This window comes from Hyalella azteca, unplaced genomic scaffold, assembly GCF_000764305.2.
Source record: "Hyalella azteca isolate HAZT.00-mixed unplaced genomic scaffold, Hazt_2.0.2 contig4534, whole genome shotgun sequence".
NCBI classification, from domain to species: domain Eukaryota; kingdom Metazoa; phylum Arthropoda; class Malacostraca; order Amphipoda; family Hyalellidae; genus Hyalella; species Hyalella azteca.
In genome coordinates, this window is record NW_025934747.1 from 180,057 (window position 1) to 197,590 (window position 17,534).

Genomic DNA, 17,534 nt, shown 5'->3' on the forward strand with positions numbered 1-17,534 from the left:
TATAACATGCTTTATAACATAATATGATATGTAATACGTACCTATAGCACAAGCTTTATAAGACAAAATTATATATAGTACGTATAGCACATGCCATATAGGTAACACAATATGATATATAACACGTATAACACAGGCTCTATAACACAATATGATATATATAATACGTATTTAACACAAGCTTTATAACACAAAATGCTATATAGTACGTATAGCACATGCTCTATAACACAATATGAGCGTTCCTTTTGTCAACGAACACACAACGTAAGCTCTACGGAACGACAGATTTGTCTTGCTCTGTCGTAATTAACCATCCTACCGCTCATAACAATTGCGCTGTAGTCCCCTAACCCACCCACCTCCAACGCCCCTCCCACAAGAAAAATATTCAAAAAATATAACTCAGTACTCACTGCAGTGAGTGACAGAGAGCGCATTTTCTCGTCGACGAAAACTTGAGGTCACGGACGGACAGACAGACGGACGAACGGACAGACAGACAGACAGACGGACGGACGGACAGACATACACAGACAGACGGGCACGGCGAGCACAATAGTGCATTTTTTCCATGAATGAGAAAATGCGCTAAAAAGAAGAGATTTCTAACTGAAAGAACACTCTGGAATACAGCACGCGAGCACTAACTAATCAATTTGAAGCAGTGTATCCTATGAAGCCAGCAGCGCTCTAACTCAACGCTTGCACTTGATCAAAAGACGAAATAACAAACAAATTAAAGTTTCTCAGTGGTAAGTGAAGCTAATTCGTACCTGCAAAAATTGGTGCCCTGACTTCTTAAAAGCTTGGCCGAATGACAGACTAACGGAAAAAAAACGGAAAAGAATAAAAAAACATCATTGTCCGTGTAATGCTCGATTGTCCTCGAGTAAGAACCTCGGATTGAGAGGTAAAAAATAATTAGATCACAACCGCAGAGTTTTCTGGTTCAAGCAAATAGTAGGACGAAACTGTACCAGAGAAACGTATAAGTACAGCTAACTAAACGAACTAAACGTCCACTTGTTCTGTGTCAAGGGACCCTTTGGCAACTGATAACCAAGACATGGCGCTAGTACATTTTTGAAGCAAGTATTATTATTGCAAGCATGAAAAGGTGTTGGCTTACATAAAATAATCTTATAAGACGCTGTTCTGCAGTAGAGGACCACTGAAGAATCAACAAGTGTCCCAGATGGAACTTGGTACGCAAGCACGGCTGGACGTACTTCAAATAAGGCGAACTGGTGTCCAGTGACACTAGAAGAATGTTGCTCTTCAGAGCTGAGGACTGATTATCTTAATGCTGGTCATGCTCCTTCACCTTAGCCATGATCTCGCCACATCTGAAGCTAGTTATAATCCAAGACATGTCTATATGCGACCTTGTTTGGAGTCCAAGTCCTACAATGCGCTTAAAATTTTGTAGATACCTTATGTTATAACAATGATTCGAGAATGACATTATTATACAATGTATTATTAACGATCAGTGTAACTCGGGGCTGCTCGCGAAAGATTATTTCTGAGATTCTAGAATCCTGTTTTCCTTAATGCCATTTAAACCGAATCGTAGATAGTTTTGTAAATAAATCAGAATTAATAAGAAAAATTACTGGTATTACATTAACTACGTACGTACCTACTTTTCCCTAAACCCATTAGATTCAATCGCAGGAAACGAAACGAGCACTGTCTTAAAACACTGCTTAAAGTCAAATCCTCTCTTTTTTTATTCAATTCGAGAAGTAAAACAACATACTCACCGTGTGTGGATAGCTGTTCTAGCAGCGTTGCAGTTCCCAAGAAAATTCGTCAAATTTGAAATAAGGATCACTAACAAATGGTCTAAAGTAATGAAAAATCTGGTCGCTTAACACCAGTTAATCTGTAATAAATTTGAATTGTTCCAAATTTCCTGTTTTGCAAGAGGAGTAAAATTAGCAAATTGATTTTTCATTCATTTCACAGTCGAGCTGAAAAAAAAACTTATAATTTATAAATGAATTTTAAACGCGCAGATTACGGGGAAGGATCACTAAATTGTCAACAACACAATACCAGAGAAGGTGTAACAAATTTATTGACCAAGTTAGTATCCTAACCTGGCTTGTTGACTTTCATCTCCCTAACCTTGTGCGGCAGTCACAATATGAGAGTGTTTTCCGACTTGCACGTAGGCGGTTAATATACCCTGTTATTTTATCAGCTCATTAACACAGTTTTTACCACGTCTACGCATTAAATGAAGGTAAACTTCAAGGCCTCGAACTTCAGAAGCTTTTGACGGGGATAAACGCAGATTTAGACTCAAAAGTTGAGTAAATTGGTGAAAATCCAAAACGAAATTAGTCTAACTTCCGTGCAAATAGTACGTACCTATAGATTAGCTAAACTAACAACATTTAGGCTAAGTCGTGTTATTAGTTGAAAGATTAAATATACCTACCTTAAGAAGTCACATGGGCATGTATTGATCGCAATTTGCATTTGGCGATTTAGAGGTTTCGTCTCGTTCCTACAGAATGTCGTCCCTGCCTTTATGTTGGGAATAAATTCGGCGAATTTCATCAGGCATTATTAAAATTAAAACTTACCATCATTGACAACGAAGATATAATGCAATAAACTCTCGTGAAGCGAACCCAAAACCCCGAATTCTCTCAAATATGAATGAGGCCGGCCCACGCGCAAAGAAGCCCTTACATGACACTATAGCCTATTCTAATTCTTCTGTTAGAGCGAGAAATATGATTTAAAGTTAAAATAATATACGTTTAAAAACTACTTTTTAAAGACAACACTTCCAAAGAATCCAGTATCTCCAATCTTACAGATGTACAATGAATTTCTCATATCAAATATCAGTTATAAGATTTGTAGTTGAAAAAATTATTTTTTAAATTTTTTACTACCGTATTGAAAAAAAAAATTAATTTCCAAAATCATTTATTTTGACATTTGATTCATGCATTGTCTCCAACTTTACACAAGTGGGCAAAATTTCAGATCGATAGGATAAGTAGAAGTGTATTAAATTTAGTTTACAAGATTTGTAGCAGACAGACAGACAGACAAACAAACAAACAAACAAGAAGTGAAGTTAAAGAGAAGTGTTGTAAAAAGTCATTTAAATATGCTTAGTACCCTCGCGACTACCACAAAATTACACAAAGTTACCCACAACGTCCACACTCGAATATTAAACTCGAACAGATTTCCACAATGTAGAAATACGAAACCCAAAAATACGAAACCGGGTTTCGTATTTTTCATCTCAATTCGATCCATTTCATTGAATCATTGCAGCAGACACCGCGTTTATTCAGGACAGTGGCACGAGTAGCTACGAGCAGCAATCTTGCCGCACAACTTTCATCCTAGAGGCTGATCAGGAGCTTCAAGTAATACCATGAAAAGAATAATCCGACTGCTAGTCACTTGTGACGCGCTTACAAGGAGCCGCTTGCGTGTCTCGCGGCGTAAGGGGCCAAGCAAGATCACGCACGACGGTAGGTAGGCTTACCGCTTACGCCTTACACTATCACTCGGCTCCACATAAACTCACCAAGCACTAAAGAACTAGGTAACTTATTGTAACAGCCGTGAGGTAACCCGCAATATAGGGTATTCTGCTACAAGTTTTCCCTCTGGAGGCTTCTTGAAAGTTGGTCTCGTACCCGTAACGTTGAGAAACTCAAGTGCTGTCACTGGCTTACCTGATCAGATGAATAGCTTTTAGGAACTTAACTCAATAGAAGGTGAACAAATTCAATTCAACAGTTCTTATGAGAAAGCAAGAAGAAATCTCTAAACAAATAAATCTGAACATGCAATAACTGAAAAACTTTCCCTACTTCGTATTGACAAATTCATACTCCGGTTCTTGGCAAATTTTCGTTCTAATAAATGCGCCTCATGAATTCACATCGTTAACGATGAGGACTAACTTGTCCAGAATATTGCTTAGACCGAGGAATTTAATCAGAAAAGTTTGATGGTAAAGGACTGCTGGCAAGTAGCCTTAGCTTATAATAAGATGTGGACAAAATATACGTGTACGCATTTTTTTTCTCCTAGCATTTACTCAACAACTTGAAGGAGTAAAAATAACAAAAGGCGGAGCCATTGTAAGTTACAGTCTAGAGCCAACAGCGAGCTTGGAGAGCACGAGCATCTTGACTACACCGACTCGCTGAAGTCTGAACTTTCTTGAAGGCATGCGCTCGAAAGTGCGTAGCACCTAATCTAGTACGTAAACAAATACAAAACTTTGAAGATTGTTCAATATTATTTTAGAAACATTGACAACTTTTGCATGATGATGCCAGCCTAGAATGTATGTGTTAACTCTAGCAGTTATTATTTGCTTAGGCATTATCATGAAAATTACGCAGATGTCTTGCTAAGTCCATAATATTTAATGGAATTTCTAGTAGGCCGTTGTTCTTTGACAACTTCTTCTAGCACTTGACAATTCAAAAGAGGTAAATATTTCACCAAGTCCACCGTAAATTAAAAACCATAGTAATCCAGGGCCACGAGAGTGCATAATTTGACAATTGTTAAGTGCAATGAGATCACACACATCCTCACTCCACCAGTGACATGAGGCAACTGCCGCAAGGTGTTTCGAATACAAGATTACCTGTTCGTCCTATCACTCTGGTCCCAGGTATTCAGAGGTATGTGAAGAGTACCATTTAAACAACTTACTCTTCGAATATTTTCTCTCGGGTCACATTATTTAAGCATAGCTGAGAGGATAATCATCCTGAATACGCATAACTGCAGCCACATAATATTTATGGTCTAAGGCTTGAAACACCCACTCACAAACTTTGTCAAATATACATAAGATTGAGAGTCTCAGATAACGAATTTTATATAACACGCATTTATTTATATTTTCATAATAAACATCTGATTGCACTCTCCTAAATAGAAATAAATCTTGCTACATATCCGTACTTCTCAAGATTTATTAGTGGAAGCAAATTTGATTTTTTTGCGAAGAATTTATCAATAGGACACCAAAATCCTAAAAATAATGTAATCGGACAATGTAAAAGTATGCAAGAGTTTATTCTATTTCAATGGTAGCGCAATGACATCGAGTTGGACGATAATGCTCACGATAAAGTGCATGGTTTGATTATTTCCAAATGGATTTTGTCACTGCATAACATCTAAGAATGCTGAACGTATGTAATCCTGTTGTTAGAGGCTTCCTTTATAAAAAAAGCTGCTGTCGCTATTCATAGTTCTTGCAAAATCAACAAGAATGTCCGAAATTTCTCAAAATTGCGAAATACATTTTTGGAAAGAGGACCAAATAACTTTAAAGTGTTCTTAAATTTTGGAAATTTCAGATTTTAGATGGGACTTGAACCTGTGACAATAATTTAAGCCCTGTTTACGTAAGAAGTTGTTGTTCTGGAGAAGACAGGCTGGGATGTTTTTAGGCCTAAAACAGTTTGAATTTTGAAATGTCTTCTAATACACACACAATGTTTAAAAAAACATCGAAATGTAGAGAAAACAGGAAAAAATTCAACAAAGTTCCCCTTTTATCTTGAAAAAAGCAAGGAAACTGTGAATATCATCTTGATTTTTTTTTGCCGTTTATTTCTTGGATGATGTATAATTTATGCAATGATTTGACCTTAATATTCAAACAGAATATCCCATGTCCACCGCAAATCACACAATGTTTGAGTATTCTAGTTGATCGAATCAGTAGTTGAGCCGAATCTCTCAATTTGTTATACGAGTATATGTTATAGTTTTGATATGAACAAATCAACTTCTATACTCTCATTCATGTCATTCATCACAATACAATAGCGTGATTTTGAAAATTTATTCAGACCAAACTTTTCAGTTCTAGAAAACTAAATTGAATTTGTATTTAATTTCTATGCAAATGTAATTCATGCATCCAACGACCACTCGAGGTACTTGTTATATGCGGTCTTGTGATTGAGTAGCCGATCGCACAGTCACAACATGGAAAGGTTGCGTAAAAGTCGCTTACAGTCTCGTTTGATTTAACCTGAGGAGTACAGAACATTACCACAAGCTTTGGATCTCACAGGTACTAAATTTTAATAATCGTCTCAGGTAAATTTCAATGAATTCAAGGTATCAATAATGGAAGTTTTCTTTTAAAGCAAAAGCATTTGCTACTCCAAATGAGAAGTAAAATAGAATGTAGGACAACAAAAAACATTGAAATGCATGAAAAGAAAAACAGTCTCTGCATCGTGAATGTACAAGTGGAAGAAATTTATAAAAAATAATGACTCACGTCTAATTGCTACTACAATCAACGATGCACAGTAGGACTCTCATGCTGGGACAAACTATCATCGTCAGAAGATGAAGAAATTCTCACAATATTTAAAAAGTTCCATTGAGTGTCTGGCAGTTGCTGTCACTGGCTCCAAGGAATGACAGGAATTCGGCCCCAGTTGGAGGGCATACACCGGCAACCGCCTGCGTTACCTTGAGTGGCGTTCAAGCAGCCATATAATCTTCGGAACAAACTCATAACTCGCAAAAATTGTGAATAAGCACACGAAAGCAGTCGTATTAAGGCAGTTAGCAGGAGTATCATTTTACGAAGCTTGAATATGATTAAGGTCGTCGCAGCTTTCGGCGAATAGAAGTTGAAATCTGCCTGGGGAAGTTGATAACTTTTGCATCATAAATATGATAAGCTGATGAGAGAAGATAAAGAATTCCAAATAATTTCAAACTAAAAAAACTATTTTTGTTATAACAAATGACTCTTCCCTTAGCTAGGTACAACCTATAAACTATGAGAAAGCCAACAATTAATGAGGGTTACTTTTGGCGGGAACGTTACTACCACGCTACTTCCACCTTCTACATACGTTAGAAAGTAGGACGCAGTGTACGTTTGGATGTTATTCTTAAAGTCTTGTCTAATTGGCAGAGATTTAGTTATGCCTTAATTTGGCAGAGATTTAGTTATGCCTTAATTTGGCTGAGATTTAGTTATGCATTGCACAACTTGCCTCTCCGCGACATTGCAAACAAAACGGCATATACAAAATTATGATTGAACGTGGAAACGTTCGGAGGAGAAAACGCCCCGGCATTAATTTCGTTATAAAAATGAAATTATAATTTGTGATCTTTGTCTTAACTTCGACATGAATTGTGTATTGTGGCACAGAATTCAGAGAACATTTCCTCGATCTGAAAAATTGCGACCTGAGTTTGGAAGAGCCATTTGTTAAAACCATTTTTTAATGTTTTTTAAGACATTTAAATGTTTTTTAAAACATTAATTTTAAAACCATAAAACTAAGGGAAGAGCCATTTGTTAAAACAAAAAATCTTTTTTTTAGTTTCTCTCATCAGCTTATCATATTTTTGATGCAAAAATTATTAACTTCCCCACCCCAAGAACTTGCGCAGATTTCAACTTATATTCGGATATTATTGCGGAAATAAGTTCCGTCCTAATGAGCTCAGAAATGGTCGAGGTCATAGGGTTGAAAAAATTATTCATCCCATAAATCAAATGAGACCGAACATTTCTTTGATTAAAATAATGTATGATATTTCGAATCAAACTTGAAGCTTTAATAAATAAACAACTAATGTGTTTCGGTTTCCACGTTTAAATCCGTATTCGGAATTTAAAATAAAATCAGCGTACCCCTACAAACTACATATAAGTTACGGCTCCTTGCATTTGATGCGCAAGGGAACGCTGGCCTCTCCCTGATAACTTTATCGTCGTAGCTTCTTTATCAGCGCCTCTTAAGCAGTACTGATAAATCTCTGAGGCCAAAGGGTACCGGGCAGTGATATTTGAATGCAACTCATTAAACTATGATCTATGAATGTTTATATATAAAGCATTTGTTTGATGGCATGATGTGCACACTGTCGACTCAGCGGCAGTGAATGGGCATTGATAGGTTAATTCTACCTTGATACGAATTTATTGAAGTCTAAATGCAATTATTTTAGAAACTGTTGCACTAACCAAAGTCAAAACTTGCGAATGATTTATTTTTTGAATGCATGGATCATTGTAGAGCTACACTTAAAACACTGCGAGCAAATGGAAGATCTTTGGGGAAAAACTTCAGGTTCAACAAATTAATTAATTCTCAGTTGTTCGGGTGATTCATTTTAGTATTTACAAGGCATGTCATTTCCTACGAGATATACTGCCATCAACGAATAATTTAGCTGGAGGTTTTATTGATGAAAGTCTCGGCTTGCAATGATTCCAACAATGATAGTGATTCAATGATTTCCCCAGACATTCGTTCGCAAGAGGAGGCCTTATCAAGAAGCAGCAGAGATAGGCTCCTGCCGATAAGCTCGCGAACGCAATTAATGAAGCTCAATATCTGATTCCGGTGCAATAAATTTTCCATTTCATAACATCTAACACCTGAAAATATGTGACTTTATTTTTCCACTCTAGGAAAAATAACGGCCTATAGAAATTACTTCGGAAAGTGAATGTGTGGAAGGATAGACTTCCGACGAAGTTTCCTAAGTTAAGTTTCTCAATGACTATCACATGGCCTGAAAGTTTACTTTCGGTGCTCCGACCCTTAATATATTTACTTATATCATTTGCTCAGCGAGGAGGTTAGACCAAGCAAGTAAATTAACTTCTACAAATATAAAAAATATTTTCAATCGAACGCTATTTACTCTGATATTTATTGCGGTTATCCGGCACTTGAACCAAGCACGCAACCTTATCACTATTAATGAATGTAAATTAGTTATTTTTCCTAACATTTGCAAGCTTATATTTTGCTTAAAAATGTAAGGTAATAGTGCTCTGTTTGCGGTGTCATCAGCAAACCATTTGCTTGATCCTTCTAACCCCTTTTCGAAGAAGGTAGCAAAACTATATCAAGCCCATTTTTACATAGAAAAGGTTACAAAATAAGTATGAAGAACGTTAAATAAAAAAACTGCGTCGTAGCTTATTAAAGATTAGATTAGGCTTATTATCCTAAAAAAATATTAGGCTTATTATCCTAAAAAAATATTAGGCTTATTATCCTAAGATCGATGTTATCCGCTTGATCGGTAAGATCATATTTGAAATTTTGTAAGATACAAATTTTGAAACTTCAATTTTCAGGATGAGAGACGTTAGTCCTCAGATTAGTAGTGAAATAAATGAAGCACGAGCTTTACAAGGTGGCCGTAGTCACAAAAATTACTACCTGCGTCATAGCGAAAAAATCTCTATGATTGAAGATCTTTCTATCATTAGTCTTTCTACTGAGTTCCTTTATGCCTGATAAGAATAAAAAAATTCGACAAAGTAAATTATTCATGCGATATGTTCATCACAGGAAATTCCCTCACTAAATTCATCTCGTGTAAGTGTGGAACAGCCTCCCCGATGACATCGTTGGCGCTCCAAGTATGAACGCGTTCAAGAACAGACTAGATAAAGCTATGGAAAAATATATGTTCAGACTTGAAATGCCTAGCTCCTAATCGAACCCGGTGGAAGTCTAGTAGCTTCTTCAAACTATCGCCAGTCATGAAAAGATCTGGTCAATTAACACGATTTTAGGTCTTCTATGAACAAGGCACGAAAAGGAAAAGAATCGGCGACAGGCCACATCAGGCCTACGCTTCAGCGCCGACATCACTATGTTATGTTATGTTAAGTGCGCGCACTCGCTTTTATTTCAAAGGAATATTCAAAACGAGACGGGGCCTGAAAAACTCTTCAGAGTTGGTAGAACAAATGCTAAGCTTACGAGAAGATGTACTGGCACGGCAAGATGCACGTCGGTAAACCCAACATTCAGAAATGATTGTTAACAAAAAAATAATAATTCCGTAAGAGAAAACTTTTACCCGAGCTAAAGAACGCCTTACAAGTCAAGTTACTGGACACGTAAGCAAAGTTTCCATTTGAACGAAATATAGGAGTATCTGTATCTCGTACGGTATATAAAATGTGATGGTTAACTCAATTTCGACTTCGAAATATGGAGTGTGTAACCCTTTAATTTTTTACACAAGGATAGAATGTGGAATATGATAATATTCGCGATACCATCCTAAAAAATTCATTAATATAATTATTAATGGCAGTATAGAAACAAGGAAAAAAACTAAAAAACTTCGAAAATTGAATATTAATTCCAGGGAATGATGCACCCTCGAACAACAAAGGATCTTGGGAGATAAAATAGAGGTTTTGCAACATTGCAGAACATTCACATTAGAAAAAAAAACGAAGAATTCACAGCACACGACACATTCCTTTAAGCACAGCAATAGAAAATGTAACAAAAGATGCACACACAGAAAAGATTTACTCGAAGAACTGTCAGAACGTAAGTAGTATTTCACTACGTCGTACAAGTGATCTAACTTGAAAATAAATATGTGATTGAGAATAATTATTTCTTTTCAATTAACATTTATAATGACTATCAGCAAAAAACATGCCGCCTAATTCAGGAATTTGGCAACAACATTAAATTATCATCAGCTTATCAAGAATGATCATGATGTCATCACGACGAAACCGCTGAAAATTCAGCAGCAATCTTGAAGGCTTCATCTGTGAAGTTGACGCCGGTGTGATTAGAAATAATGGCTACAACAATTCCACGAATTTCTAAGGGCTCACGAATTCTTGACGTAGGTTCTACTTCATCGTCCGTTTTCCTGTTGCACAAACAACATCCGTTCCAGGGGCTTTGGCCTGCAACCACGCACCTGTACTTCTCGTTTTTGGTAATCTTCCCGTCCATCTCACTGGAATGTTTTGTTTCTCCGTCATCAGCAGTTCCGACGAGCTTCTGGACAAGCCAGTCCCCAGGGATGTCTGGCATGATCAGTAACACCGAACTTCCCCCGATGGCAGCGCCTGTGTGGTAAGCAGCAAATTTGCTCTGACTGCAAGCCATTCTGCCTGTACGACCACCGACAGGATCTCCCTCAACCCAGTTGCCATCTTCGAGCTCGTTTTCAGGTGCCGATGAGTAACAAACATCAAGGGACGGACTTTTGGTTTCCAAACACATTTTGCCAGCTGAATCAGAAATCTGTTCGGGGCTACACGTGGATTGCTGCTGTGGAGTTTCTAAAGCACTATCAGCGTTGTGCCCCCAATTCTTGGATATTGCTACGTAGGAGTTTTCTTCTTGTTCTTGGTTAGCCTTAGGAGAATCTTGATCTAATGCCTTATCGTAATGGTCCATCCTGGGCACTCGGATACACCAACCCAAGCCGTAGCCTTTCATGTAGTCCTGAGTGAAGGCCTGGGCAGGGTTATGGTAGAAGTAAGGCGACCACATCTGCTGTACAGTGCTTGACTTCAGATAGCCTGGTTTCACGTTGTGCTCCTCTATAAATAAAAAAAAAAGTATTGCAGTGGGACCGAATTGAAATATGAATCATTTCCAAACTATGCGAAAAATAATTGACATAAATCATACACAAATGATAAAATTAAATGTGCCAATAGTAACAAATAGGGCAGTGAATTGATTTTTCAATCTAATGGCCCTGATTCATGGCATTTTTGTTTGAGTTATCTCAGACCGAATGTCATACTGAGTCGTTAAATCAATTCTGAATCTCTACAAATCAAATGGACCAGATCCCGTTGAAAAAAAAAGCATGGTTGAGCGTGATCCTAGGCAACCTCAACCTCTAAAAATAAGTTTCCGTCAGAAACTGCAACAACATCAACCTCAGGAATGTTTTCACCAGCTTTTCGTGAAAGTTTTTATAAGTAGAGGACTAAGTTTCTGATAGGAGGAAGTGTCGGCAAAGCACGTACTTATCATGTGTGGCGTGGCGTGCAGGGAGTAGAGCAAAGCAGAGCCAAATCGAACCAAGTCCACGGTCGAGGATATGAAGCCTCCGCCCGCCCACTTGTACGAGTTATCCACGTACGGTGCGTTCAGGAGGTCGTGATTCTCGTCGCGGACGTAGCACCTGAAAAAGCAACGAATTACAACACTCAGGAAAGAACCAAGGATAGTATTAACGTAAAAATAAAGCCCACCTGACTGAACACAAGTACTTCAAAAAATTTTATGTAAAAGAAAATCAGTGCAGAAGTGCGTCGGACTTCATTGTGATTAAAGCACCCAAAATCCTTCACAACAAAAATTATAATTTTTCAAAATCTGCGAGTAATTATGGCAGAAATGGGAGATTAATATATAACTGACGGGACTCTGTGCGTGAGGATTGCGTGAGGAGAGTCCAGGTCGGTCTGATGGAGGCCGGCGTTATGGAAGAAGTCCCGAGCGAGTTTGGGGAAGGGCGAGCCCGACGCGGCCTCTAGCACGCGGCTCAGCAGCACGTAGCCGTGACTGCTGTACAGAAACGCGCTGCCTGCGGGACAACGGCACACTTATCTAGAGTGCGCTTCGGGAAGGGACACTAATTTAGAGTGCGCTTCGGGAAGGGACACTAATTTAGAGTGCGCTTCAGGAAGGGACGATTAGACATGCGTGTCGGACCTTGCGTGGTGACGGCACACTAATTTAGAGTGCGCTTCGGGAAGGGACGAGTAGACACGTGTGTCGGACCTTGCGTGGTGACGACACACTATTTTAGAGAGTGCGCTTCGCGAAAGGACGAGTAGGCATTTTTATTGTGTCATGCGTCGCAACGGCACACAAATTTAGAGAGTGATAATGTTCTCTTGAGGTGGATGCGCGTACCAGTGTTTATATCAGGCAAAGTTTAAAATTAAGCATGTTAAATATTGTATAATTATAGAAAAGCACACGAATTAGTTCATGAACTTTTGAATGTATACAGAAATTGTTAGTCATTATTGTGGGTTTTAGGAGCAATCACTGAGATAACTCAACAAAGAGGGGAGAAATGCGGGTACGTTCCTGTCAGGCAATAGAAAACCTTATACACAAAGTAGAAGGAAAATTGATACAGAAATTTTTCGTATTTAAAGCAATTTAAGAATAAATGTAAGCACAAGTTTGAGGACAGAATATTCACCAGTTATTAATATGAAAATTGAAGAGATTCTGCTTATGTTTTCTGCATCAAAGTTGGCATGCATTGTAAGCATGAGGGTGTAGCTGGTGCCACGTCATAGCAAGCATGCTGGACATGAGAGTGTAGCTGGTGCCACGTCATAGTAAGCATGCTAGACATGAGAGTGTAGCTGGTGCCACGTCATAGTAAGCATGCTAGACATGAGAGTGTAGCTGGTGCCACGTCATAGTAAGCATGCTGGACATGAGGGTGTAGCAGGTGCCACATATTCCACTGACCAGGTTTGAAGAAGAGGTCATCATCTTTGAAGAGGTCAAGCGCTTCTTGCACCGACTCATAGGGCTTGGTGATATAATATTCCCAGAGATCAGCTTCTCTCTGCTTCTCCCGCTTCAGTCGTTCTTTTTCTTCAATGAATTTGTTTTGATTGAGCCAAGGCTGAAGCCTGGTTCGACGAGCTTCAACGTACCTGTAAGGAATTTAGGCATTGGATCACACTATGAAAACCTTTTGACCTTATGAACATAGAGAATTGATGTTCATTTTTAGTTAGAATATTTCTAACTGAGAGTTATCAGAATATGCTATTCACAGCAAATATGAGTTATTAATGAGCAAGAAAACACTGAAGTTTATTTTTTTTAATGCAAGAAAACTACTGTAGCTCAGTAAAATGTACGAGAATGTAGGAGCTTTCAAGTAACTTCAAAAAAGATAGAAATAATTTTTTAAGTTCATTTATTCACAAAAAATGAGGATATTAACAGCTTGTGATTGAATCTTGCAAACACATCATAAATGAAAACATCTCTAAAATAGATACAGGTATATAGGTACTTCTTGAAATTGTCAAGCCGTGCATCTTCAGATGATGTGCTAACATCATCACTGCTATTCTTAGCAGCAATATTCCTCTTGTTCTTGTCAACTTTGGATGAAGAACGAGTCCCATCGTCTCGTTCCATGTTTTTTCGGCTGTTTTCTTTAGGTTTCTTCAGACAATAATGTCGGATGCCAGATGAATGGGTCAGTAGGTGGCGGGTGGTTATTTCAACCTGAATAACATAAGACGTTTTAGTAACAAATAACCTACTCAAAAAATTTGAACTAGACTTCAAACTTAAAATGAAAGCAAAAGCTAGAGATGTAAATTAAATTATTACAATAATTGAATTATTATTGAATACACAATATAAATTTAATTATTTTTCACTTTCTTTCCTGACCTGTTTAAAGAAAACCTGTTTTTCTAAACCTGTTTCATGCAATATTGTGACTTCTTGAGCTAAGAAGCATTGTTTTAGTATATTGCAGTAAACCAAAATCCATCATAAGTCAACTTGAAATAATTTTAGAGCAACAAGCTGATTGGGTTCTAAATGCTCCATTAAATACATAAATCCACCTGCTTTCCATCAACAGTTTTCTTTGGCCAATCATCAAGATAATTTGATATGGGGGCATCCAAGTCAAGCAATCCATCTTCCCAGAGAGACAGCGCCATGACAGCTGTCATAGGTTTGCTGATGCTGGCTATGCGGTAGCGGGAGTGTTGAGTGCAGTTTGCACCAGTTTCAACATTGCAGTGTCCAATTCCTGGAAGTTGAGAGACATGTGATGAAAAATACACATCCATGTAATTTTAAGGATGCGGAAATGCTGCAAATTATAGAAGACATTAATAATCTATCATCAACTGAATATTAGTAAATGAACTGGAAATAACATGTACATGTATCCATAAATTCACCAAACTAGCCTTGACACCAGACAAAATCTCCATCCATCATGACAGCAACAGATGCTCCACATGCTCCACTTCTCAGAAGCTTTCCCCTGATAATACTAGTGGATCTGGAAATAGCATCTTTCATCTTTTTCTTATGTGCAGAGTTGTTTTCATCAGATTTCCCATCCAGATGTACAGTTGGTGCATGTTTTCGAACAAGACCGGATTGTGAGTCACTGTCATGTTGAGACTCGTCAGAAATTTGGAACAAGTCAATGGGTGCTTCATCGTTCTTCTCAATGCAAGCATGTCTACATGGGTACACAAAATCTTCTTCTGGAATACACTCTTGTCTGTTACCGGTACTGCTACAAAATAAGGAGGAGCAGGACAAATGCTTGAGCCCACTCCTTGAATATTTAAAAAAACGATGTCGAGAAGAGCACTCCAAATTTATTTCATTTTCAGACTCGTGCTCATCATTGCTGTTATGTGGATGCTCTTCCTCCTCAGAGTCACACGAGACAGCAGTTGTCCCTAGCACCAATACTGTTAAGTACACACCCACATGAGATAAATGTCTGAAGTACTTATTTTCTCTTGAATATTCTTGATGTTCGGCTTGGCCATACAAATAATAAGGGTGGTCAGCAGTCTGGCAGACAAGGCTGTCAAATCTGTTTATATGGTTGTAGCTTCCACTTGTAGTTTGAAATGTATTGGCACAGTGTTTAGCTGTATTATATTTAAATATTCTTTTTGAAGAAGTTGAAAGTGTTCGGAGAGCACCAGGAAGCATTACAGGAATCTTGATCTTAATTAGCTGTGATGATGTCATTTGACACTTATTTGGGAGTAGAAAATGCTTAATACACAACCTGAAAAATAACATTAAATTGATAAGTGATAACATTTAATACAATGAATGCAGTAAGAAACATATACAGTATAAACAATTCTTGTACTTCACAAGAACATACTGGTGCATTTTGCATTCAGTTCTCAGAATTTATTTGCAATCAAAGAATGATTTGCTGAGAAATGATGTGGTAATGTGGTTAACTGTATTTTGTAATCGTTTAATACTTCAAATTTCATGAACAATCTGGAAACTGCAGCCAATTTCATTTGTGGACAGGAGCGAAAAATCATGCTAGGAGTAGTTGTCACTTTATGATGAGAAATTTAGGGAAAACTTTTGCTAAGAACGCAAAAAAAGTTAAAGCTTTCTTCTCTTGTGCTCCATTTGCTGGTAATTATGAAATAGGTAGAAGTATATCAGCTATTAATGATACTAATAGCTTAAATTTCATATTAACCACAAATTTAAAGCAAGAAAATGACAAAAAAATCACCATGAGCTAAATTAATTCTATAATTAAATACAATCATTTTGCATAATTATATTCTACAGAAACAATATTAAAACCTACATATATTGACAAATAAAGTTATATTGCAACTAACAGACACACCTATCTATAAACAATTTCCAGCAGATAAGTACAACAGAAAGTCAGAATCATTGTAAGTAAAACCTAACATCTCGGTCACTGTCACATGGAAGGTCACATGCTAGTCAGTTTAAAAGCCCTGGCTGCACTGATTTGGTTTTCACTTTCTTCTCTACAGATATAGTTGCCACCTACCTTTATGTGCCCTATTCTAAGTTGTGTTTGATACCTCAAAGCCTCATGCACCCCCTTACAAGCCTAAAAATTATTACAAACTTGGCCCTTAAGTTGGCTACGAGATGCCTCAAATGACTTTAATTGACCACCTCCAGACTGAGACAAATCATATTATGTCCAGTCTACTGGACCTTGCTTGTTTACAGTTTCTTGCCAGCACCTCTCTTCCTTTTCCATCTCTGCCCCTTTTGGAGAGACTTCAGACTTATGAAGCTTTCCCTCATTTTTTAGATTCAGCTACCTAACGGAACCTCTTCCGAAATACAACATTATGCCTGATGGTCAAGCATGCACTCTCTGCACTGTTTCTCTTCTACATCCCACCACCAAGATCAATAAGGTCCTGGCTGCCCCACCACCCAGCACCCATGATTGCCTTGCTCCCCCACTTCCAATCTGTGTTGATACTTGATTCAGCTCTGCTAAGCATACTGCATTTCCCAGGATTCTTGGACATTTTGTGCAAGGTATATGTACTCCAAAGCACTTCCTGCCCTGAATGCAGAGAATCCTTCCAGTAAATCACAAATCTTTCTATCTGTCTATATTTATAATCCTCTGTATAACCCTTAGCATCTCCTTGCTTAGAGACAGTACCACAAAGGCAACAGCCTTCTTGGGCTGCCTTCCTCCATTTGCACATCTCACTCCAGGCCTCCAATACAAGCAAGTGACTCTGATCTCATTCATACACTACTTGAGCTGCCTTGGAGCCTCCCATGAATGTGTGACAGGATACATATTTTGTGATACTTTTTTATATATTGAGGAATACTGTTTTGACTGCTCATTCTTTTAATGATTTCTTCTGTCTAGGTTAGTAACTAGATACTGTTTGAATTTATTTATTTTATGACTAGAATCATCAAACAGGACAATAAGGGACAGGCAGGGTAAATCGGAACAGTCCTACAACATTTTTTAAAATTGATGTAGGAACTAAACTGATTATTATATTGCAAAACTAAATATCATGGCCTAAAGTTCAACATTTTTCCTTCTATATAGCACAAAACAAGTTAAAAAATTGTATATCTACTATACCGTAAAACGGGGGAAAAAGGGACGGTTTTGAGTGTTTTTTATTA

General features: G+C 37.7%; 2 protein-coding genes across 2 annotated transcripts in view; both read right to left on the bottom strand.

Moving 5' to 3' along the window:
- Positions 1-1,924, bottom strand: part of LOC108675997 (epidermal growth factor receptor kinase substrate 8-like protein 1) — a 62,281-nt gene extending 60,357 nt beyond the window's left edge. Inside the window, exon 1 of the mRNA XM_047880052.1 lies at positions 1,770-1,924. The gene's annotated coding sequence lies outside the window, so the exon portion shown is untranslated. The remainder of the gene's footprint in view (positions 1-1,769) is intronic.
- An 8,226-nt stretch (positions 1,925-10,150) lies between these two features.
- LOC108675999 lies at positions 10,151-15,635 on the bottom strand. Its single transcript, XM_018164043.2, has 7 exons — positions 14,786-15,635; positions 14,432-14,622; positions 13,864-14,081; positions 13,305-13,495; positions 12,231-12,396; positions 11,834-11,991; positions 10,151-11,395 (listed from the first exon to the last, which is right to left on the bottom strand). Exons 1-7 carry the CDS (start codon positions 15,591-15,593, stop codon positions 10,560-10,562), a joined length of 2,568 nt encoding a protein of 855 aa, XP_018019532.1. The 5' UTR covers positions 15,594-15,635; the 3' UTR covers positions 10,151-10,559.
- Between the last annotated feature and the right edge of the window lie 1,899 nt (positions 15,636-17,534).

Coding starts and splice junctions, on each gene's coding strand:
- LOC108675999 (XM_018164043.2), bottom strand. CDS start 15,593: ATGACATCATCACAGCTAATTAAGATCAAGATTCCTGTAATGCTTCCT. Junction 14,082..14,431: donor AAACTGTTGATGGAAAGCAG/GTGGATTTATGT, acceptor TATGTTATTCAG/GTTGAAATAACCACCCGCCA. Junction 11,396..11,833: donor CGCCACGCCACACATGATAA/GTACGTGCTTTG, acceptor TTTTATTTATAG/AGGAGCACAACGTGAAACCA.